The 8,819-nt window shown below is 41.6% G+C and overlaps 1 protein-coding gene across 1 annotated transcript in view; it reads right to left on the minus strand. All coding sequences in view use genetic code 11, as the record gives it.

Moving 5' to 3' along the window:
- Positions 1–5,660: 5,660 nt before the first annotated feature.
- Positions 5,661–8,819, minus strand: part of EGR_07461 (Abhydrolase domain-containing protein 3) — a gene marked incomplete at both ends in the record, with an annotated part of 3,905 nt that continues 746 nt past the window's right edge. Inside the window, 5 exons of the mRNA XM_024496710.1 lie at positions 5,661–5,907; positions 7,388–7,500; positions 7,539–7,584; positions 7,618–7,785; positions 7,823–7,986. Coding sequence (XP_024348850.1) covers positions 5,661–5,907; positions 7,388–7,500; positions 7,539–7,584; positions 7,618–7,785; positions 7,823–7,986 — 738 coding nt within the window. The remainder of the gene's footprint in view (positions 5,908–7,387; positions 7,501–7,538; positions 7,585–7,617; positions 7,786–7,822; positions 7,987–8,819) is intronic.

Below are 8,819 nucleotides of genomic sequence, written 5' to 3' on the forward strand. Positions count from 1 at the left end.
GATTCTCGTCGAACTCGCGCACAGAGCGACTCTAAACAGAGGGAGGGCGTCATCACTGTCATCAATGCCAGGAATTACAACTGATGCTACTTATTTGAATTCAGCGACAGAGGTGGATAATCCCCCTCCCTTCGTTGTCTGCAAATAATCTCATTCCGCTTGGAGCCCAATTCCAGTCCACGGATCCAATATACTTCATATATTTCGATAAAGCCCCATTATCAACAACACCTAGTTGAATCAAAAGCCAACGATCTGGTTACCAGTGGGTTGACCGGTGGTTCACAGGTGGAGGCACGGAATGGGTAAACGCAAGATAGATGGACCGATAGAGGAATAAATTCATGGAAAATGACTTCACAAATCAAAGATACACGTACGAATTAGAGTAAAATTCTAAAAGGTTTTAGTTTTTTCCTTCCAAAAATTTCGAAACCGAAATCAAGATTCACCAGTTTTGTTTACATAAACCCGAGATGCAGATAGACAAATCAGTGGCTATCGGTGGGGGTGGGAACTCTCCTGATCATTCTACTACTGGCACATCGTTAACTTCATCGCCAAGCTTTCCAATTACCTGACAGATTAACCGGACGCGTCTGACAATAGTCACTACGATTGTACCGCACCAAAAAAAGCGGCAAGCGTGCAATGGCGTCACTAGAATCGCGGAAATGACTAAATGCCATCCTGGTGGTCTCTGGCGCCATTCTTGAAATCAGAGACCTGTTTTTTAAGTCTACAAGCAAAACAACGCAATTTTTATCTACGTTAGCAAAGGAACCAAGTGTACAGGGCAATCGCTACGCTAAACAGCATGAGAATAATGTGAGGTGGAAGAGATGGCTACCATCCACTTAGTCGTCTCACAGACGGCATTTCATGTCAGTTTATCGCAAAGGTGTGTGCGTAGTCTCACTTTTGACAGCTAATCACCACAAGAGAGCAGTATAACGATGTGCTGCGTAGATAAGTGACGTCGCCTTGAAACCCTCAAAATTAACAGCTCCATGCATTCCAGGGAGGTGAATAGATATGCTGAAATTGTGGATAGGATGAAGATCAATTTGCTTGCCTTCGTTGAGACTACTTCGTCAAAACTATGCAACACTCCGAGGTCGTTGCCCTCGCATGTTGCTTTAATTCGTAGGAACGTGGTCAGAAATGGCGGACGGATGGATGGATGGCTTAAACTTCTTACCTCAAACCATTCCTCTGTGCAAATCATTGCTCAACCAAATAAAAAATATTTCATTATGCAACCAGCAACTACATCCATAGCTTCGTGTAAAAGCCATGATTTAACTTTCACAACGCTCGGAAGAACAGCATAAAGAGGATATGTCCAAATACATCACTGGAAATAAATAGAACCGCGTCCGGGGTGGGGCACCTCTTTAAAGCCCCTCGACAGGCTACATGTCACGTCACTTGCTGCTAAAAATCGGCACCACTGGTGAATCCTCCGTAAATCGCCTCGTAAAGTGCCTTAACAGTCGAGTAGCCCAAGTTCCGACAGGCACGGCAGACAGAGTTAAAAGTCTCTTTAAAAATATCCACACAAGAGAACAAAGAATGCGGGATAACTCCATTAACTTATACTACAACTATCTTCCCACTTTCAACAACTCCTTTTTTACTGCCATCTATTTGTTTCTTCCTTTTTACTACATTAACTACCTAACTATGAAGTGGAACTAAAAGCAGTCATAAAGGGTGCACAATAAATCGAGTATCTCCTCTCCTGATCGTCGAGAGAAGGTGGTACCACTGTACCTAACTATAAGGTCAATTCGAATTGAAATAGGGTTGGATCACGTACTGTCATCGTGACAGTGAAGAGCATTATGTCAATACTAGAAGTCTTGCAAAGTAATCCAGATACATGCTACGCGACAAACCTAAGGAGAATGCTTACTTGTAATCAAGCAAAAATATGAATGTCAAAAAGCGTATTCACCTATTTCCTTCTTTGGGGGATATCGAACTTGAAGATTATTTCATCCAATAAGTGAATGTTGGGTAGTTGGACTTCCTTCCACCTGATTGCCAACTCAGAATGTTTGATGAGTAGACAAGCTCATTATTCCCTTATGAGGCACTTGAAATGTGTTTCAATCTGCAATCCCCCTCCACCAAGATTCAACTTTTCACCAAAAAAGTGTTCCAGCTACCTCCTTTTCCCGTGGTCGTTTCTCCACCATCTATTGCGTGAGTGGAGTGCGTAATTCCAAGAAAATGTAAAAGTCAGCCGAAAAAAGTATGTGGGAAACCAAAGAACAGCTGTGCGGTGAGGTGGGCTGGGCTGAGATAGTATCTCCTTCCCATCCCTCTACACCAAATATTGCGTTGGGTTGCATTGTCTTGTAAGAATAGGACTTCACTTCGAAGGATTGACAAGTTCAAGCTAATTATACAGGAATTCGAGTCACATCTGGTCCAGCCCCCAGTAAAGAGTACTGCACCGATCCAGGACTGATAAATATCCACCTAGGCTTTCCAATGTCGGCATTTCACAAGTCCCTACATAGTACAGCAAGTACTTCCACACAGTTTTAACAAAAATCTCAAGATTTATTTCAGCTACCTGACGATTTCCGTCGGCTAGACTTTATCGCATTTTTGGGACTGTATTTATTGCATCACTTCGACCTGAACCACAACATCTGAAATTGAAGCGTACCCCTTGAATGAAAAAAAAGCCAAAGCAGCCAAGGCCACCTGGATGATCCTGGATACCTTTTAATATTGCGAGTCGACGTCAAAGATGGCAAAAAAATGTCTTTCCTGTATCACTCTCCTTAATATTAAACCATTTTCACCTCTATATCCCCTACATCCCCACTCAAAAAGGATTACCTCAAGTGGCGAGAGGGTAATATTCAATTAAATGTAAGCAAGTTACCAGGACAAAAAAATGCCAATCGAATGAATGACAAAGGCTTCGTTGGGATGACGTTTAAGCCATCAATTTGCGTCACATATAGGAACCAATCAATTACAGCCTTTTAAACTTGACCTTGAATTTTGTAAACACTTCAAATAATCAAATTATTTGTTTAACAACCACCAAAGTAACGAAAAAGGGTGTTGAATGGGGAAAGACCTAGGATACTTTTCCATACCGTAACAAGAGAATCGCCAATATTCATTTGCCTGCTTTGCGAGGTGGGTAAGAACCATTTCGCTTTCATAAACAACTAGGAGTAGTTAAATAAGTGATTAAAAAAATGGTCTTCTTACGGGGGGAAGTAAAAGGCGACTTCATAAATCACTATTGAAAAGGGGACCTTGACTCGGCTCAGCCCTCCCCCTCTTCTCATTTATTTTTTTCCTCCAAGCTCCGTGTGAATCTCACCTTCTCGTGACCCCGTGTTCACATGCTCAATTGAACATGCAGTTTAGAAGTCAGGAAACGAAACAGAGAGGCAGGTGACTGAACCTGGATTTAGCTAGCATTCGCCTCTTGACTTTTAGGGGAAAAAAGATCACACAAATATGTTGTTCGTAGCTAGCTGCTCACTGGCCACTAAGGAAATCTCCTCAACACAAATAATTGTTAAAGATATTTTAAAAAGGAAAAGGCAAGAGGGAAAAAAGACGTCTTCCGAATGAGGACTGAAAACAATATTCATGAAACTGTTAAGTTCGCGTTGTCTACATGGGTGGTTAAACATTAACAACTTGCATTTGATGATCAGTGACCTTGAAAACAGCTAATATTTACATGCAAGGTCTTTCAAAAGTACGCATTAGAGGACACCAGGGAAAAAAACGATTGGAGAGGTGAAAAACTACAACGAGGACGTGCCAACTTCAAAATCGCAATAAATGGTAGTAATATGGCAGTAGAGCATATCAGGTGGACAGGTGATGGGCTGCATGAACTGAAAATACCATGAAATGCCGCCATAATTTCGACTACTCAAAAATGACAATAAAGCATTATTGAGTCAGGAGTACCTCAAAAGAGTTCCAAACAAACATCACTTTTATCGCTGCCACAGAGTTGGAGGCCTATAAGAGAAATTTAATGTAATCTCCACCTCATGACAGAATTTCTCAGGGAATTGGAGAACTTAAGCCCTACCTTCAGGCTCAGCAATGTTAAATTCTAATTTGCATAAATTTCAACTAAATGCGTCATACGCACGATTTAACCCTCAACATGCAATGGACAAAGTAATTGTAGGGATTTGATATTTACTTTAGCTGTGGTGACCACTCCAGTCTGGGCAAATTGTGGATCCGCTCTGCAATTTGGCCTTCGGAGCATTTTGGCAGCCTCTCCAGCTCCTCTTCAGAGGATGTTACGACCTCAGAGGAGACTCGGTACGGTGCAGTGGCAACTAGTTTAGAGGACGTCCATTTTCCAGGGTAATCGAATAATTTCGTGTTTTATGAGAAGTCACTTCGACTAAACGATCTCAGTAATTCTATCTCAACGAGACAAGCAACAGATGGAGTTCTTATTTTGTCCTTAGAAGAAAAAACTTCCCCCTCTATCCCATCTATTTGCACAGTTGTAAGTGCCACCATACGAGGTGATGGTTTTTTACCTGGGGCAACATGAAGAGAATATGGAGAATGGGGTGGGCAATTCTCCCCCCTTTACTTCTTCCTCGCTCTCTCCATCCCACCCTAAAGTGCGTTATGGGGTCATCTAACAGACCCGTTTTGTAATATGTGCATGACGCGGTCTTGTAACAAATAGGCCATTCTTTGATTCATTAGCTACTCCTGTGTGTTTCTGGAAAAGGAGCTTTACCCATAAACCTTGAAAATGTACTTTATCGATAGATGAAACTCGAATGGAATTGCTTTCTGTCTTCAGCAAGTGAACAGCTTCACCTGCAGTCGATTGCACACTGACAAAGCAAGCATAGCCTTCTGGGGGTGAAGTAATGAGTGCCGGAGAAGTGTGTGGTGGATAGAGGATCATGAGTGTATGACCAATGATGCGTACAAAACCAACCCTCTTATCACAAGTCAGTGGTCCACTTATTCAGTAAACAATCCAACATGCACGACACTTTTTTACCACTTACGGGAAGGAAGTGGGGGATGAACAATTGATAATTTCTCAGCCTCAATGCGGTACCGATTACCTTGGTGTATGCACGATTTTCCCTGCTCAGTTGAAGCAAGTGTTAGTCATCTAATCACTTCGTCACCGCCTCTAAATAGAGAGATTTATCAATGTAATGTGAGGCATCTAGCCTTAAGGGTGACGCAAAAATTATCGCTCATACAAAAAAGGTAAGGAAGCTTTCACAGGAAGGTTCTGCGATTCTGGAACCAGGTAAAACTCTTTTTCGTAAAGCAGATAAGCTCGAATGATTCAACAGAAACAATTAACCGTCATTTCATTATAGGAGGGTAAGTACACAAGTTCCCTTTAATGCATGCATGACTCAGTCAGACTAACACCCGCACGCAATTATTTGCTTGCTTGACTAAGAGATAATATCAAACCAAAAACGACGATACAAAAATTCATGATATTCTCAAAGTCGTAACAAGTTAAGCAATTTTCAAAATAGGTCATATATGATATTTTGGGGTTTAGATGGACACGCTACATGTGTACATTCAGCGACCGGTTTCTCAAAACGTTTGAAAATATACCTTTGGAGGAAACTGGCCTACTTACAATGCAATCAACGACCTACCTTCAGAATGCGTGGAACATCGTACTTCTTTGACAGCACGTCGGCATTTCGCATGACCAAACGACGGAGGCCATGGGTGAGAGGGTAGTTGAAGAGGAGCCAGTCCAACGATTTTTCCAACTTGTCAGACGTCTGTGACACATCCCAAGGCATGCACACACACATTGCGGCGGTGAGAGGACAGGGCTTGCTGGGGTCCTGAGGTTCGTCTGCCAGGTAGTTGAAGACAAGGAGGCTAAAAATGGATATTCCCATTGGACCAATGTAGGACTGTCATTGGATAAATTCAGAGGAAAATTGCAAAGAAAAGGGTTGAAATGGATTTTTGATGTGAAATACAAACAAATGTGTTGATATGCCGTTGTCATAAAGACCAGGTGGATGTTCATCGGTCTTGGATTGATGCGGTAGTCTTTACTGTAGTCTGGATCACTTTCCTCCTATTTTTTACTACTTCAGATCACGAAATCTCATCTGATTCTTATAAGCGTAACACGAAATCCTTTGTAATCAGCTTAAACTGTTCATCAGTCGAAACAAAGCCCTCTTCTTACAAAAACAGGTAACACAGTACAACGGCCCACCTTACCAATTCCATTTCTCACACGGTTTTTCAAATGGCCCTTATCATTCCTTGCAGAAACGACAAGAGGAAAAGGAAGTAGCTGGAACTACCTTTTATTAGCTTCTAAGACAAAATAATTCGGACAGGCGTTATTTCCAACTGGCTTTTCTCTCTTGAAAAGTGGATTAAGATTATTATAACAAATATAATAATTAAAAGTTTTCCCCAAATCGTCTCACTTCTACCCCTCTCAGGATTTATAATAAGGCTACTTCAGTACTTGCATATCCCTTACTATTATGAATAAACCCGATGTCAACGGATAAGTGAAAGGGAATATCTAATACGAATAACTGAGACAACAGAAGAATTCCGAAAACCATGGCGACTTCTGACAATCACCCAAACCTCATGGACTGCATAATAGCCAATGGCGAGATTGTATGACGACCGTGAATTACGGAGAGGATTTGCAAACTCGATGCTTCCCACATTGCAAGGTGCTGGGACTAACCCTACTGAGAAACTAGGGTATAAGTGTAACAGAACAATGATTCAGGATGCTACCAAAAGTTACTCATTTTCGCAAACAGATCCCGCATTAAAATAAATGTTTGCCCCGAAAGAGAATTAACAAGCAAAATACGCTGTCTAGCTTAAGCTTTGTCGAGCCTTAAGCAACACATAGTAAATAAACACTCATAACAGGGTAGAGAGTTACTGCGCTGGAAAGCAAACCACAGAAAGTACCAAGAATAAAGCACAAATGGGAAAACAGCATTCTTTTAATTATACAACTAACTATGCAAACTATTTCAGTTCCCCAATATTTGAGCACCATTGAACTCTGCTTCTAGTCACCTCACACGTCAGTCCTTCTATGTACATTTATAATAAAGCAAGCTCCAACTTAAAACTTGATAACAAGCACAAAAAACATAGGGTTGCACTCAAAATAAGAGAATATACAGCGGCGATTCAAATTTAAATTAATAATGACAGAAAAAGATATAAGACTAGAAAAGGCTTCTCAAAAAGAGCCAACAAACCGGACAAACCAACGAATTATGATTATACCACATAACTATGATCCACAGTCAAAGAATCTGTAGAATCTGCCATGAAATGCAAGAAGTTGGTCGCAACTTACGCCCCAAGAGATATACCCACTGCCACCATTGGTGCGTCTGGGTATCGGTTTCGGATGTGGTCAAATACTGAGGCTACATCAGATGTGTGGGCAGCGCAGTATGTCCGAGGCGTCTACATCTAATGAAAACGTCAATTCTAGTAATACTCACCTTCAGCTTGTGACGGCATGTTCCACGGTTATTTGAAACGACACATCTACAAGAAAATAGTAGGGAACAGAGTTTTTACCTGTATTCGCATCGATTAATCTCCTTAACCAGGCTTGCAATATAATGGCAGCAACCACAACCCGTTAGACCGGGCAATAGAACAGCGATCGGTGTGTCATCCGCCATTCCCTCAATGTTACTCCACGAAAGCGTCATATCCCCACCATCTGAAAAGCTTATAACTTCTCTAACGGATGGTGAGATGCAAATTAACAAAACCGTACTCTTCGTAGTTGCACTTTTCGGCACGATGGAATATAGGTCTCAGTATAGTCTGCACTCGACCAGTAAAACCGAAAACAAAAGGCGAGTAAACTTCACTAAGGAAAGGAACGTATGAGCAAAAGAAATCCACAAGTTTCCGAGAGTGACCGTACAACACGGGAGGCTAGATAAACGAGCATTGAGATGAAGGAATATAATAAGTACCGAACGAGCAGCAAAGATATAATAGGCTGTGTAAGCCCCGAGCAAACCCGAAATGATATATTTTACGCTGTGCTCGTCAAATATGAAGTAATCTGCTAGCGAAAGCATTCTTCTGCAACAGAACAGGCCGCTGGAATCACCAAGGCGATACCTCACCCTCGGGAACTCACTTCAACCGCAACAGCAAGGTCTATATATTTTTAATAGATTAAGTGACACAAACAAATATTAGAAAATTTGCTGTTTTTACTAGTGCACGTAGGAGTTGAAAAAGCCAAATAAGCATCAAAACTATTAAAAATTTTGATGAGTTCCTACTTTTTCCATGAAGCCATTTCGTGCCGTATCATAATTTTGTAACAAAATAGCATATGGCCGGCACTTGTGGCTTGGTTTTGAAATTTTGCCCCGTAAAGTATTTGAAGTGGTATAGAACTACCTTTTTATGAACCTAAAATGGTGACCCAGAGCAAAAAGCTAAATGTCCTTTCCAAATTAATTCAGTCGGTTTCGGAAGAGCTCATGTGCATTTCCTGTACACCTACTCAGCTCTCACTCACATCCTTTCCCACCTCCTACGTTCTTACATTTTCGACTGCTTTTTATACTCCAAGGTTTCACCTACGTGAAGGAAATGAACCATCGAATCACTATTCTAGCCTGGTTGACACCATTCGGGTTCCCATTCACATAGGATGATGACGACGCTAGGCGTTTTAATTTCGCCTGTCCGCGTAGGCGACAAAGGCCGGGCGAGTCGGGACCCCAAATAGGACTACCTTCGCGGCAACC

Source organism: Echinococcus granulosus (genome assembly GCF_000524195.1).
Source record: "Echinococcus granulosus chromosome Unknown EG_S00078, whole genome shotgun sequence".
Classification (NCBI taxonomy): Eukaryota; Metazoa; Platyhelminthes; class Cestoda; order Cyclophyllidea; family Taeniidae; genus Echinococcus; species Echinococcus granulosus.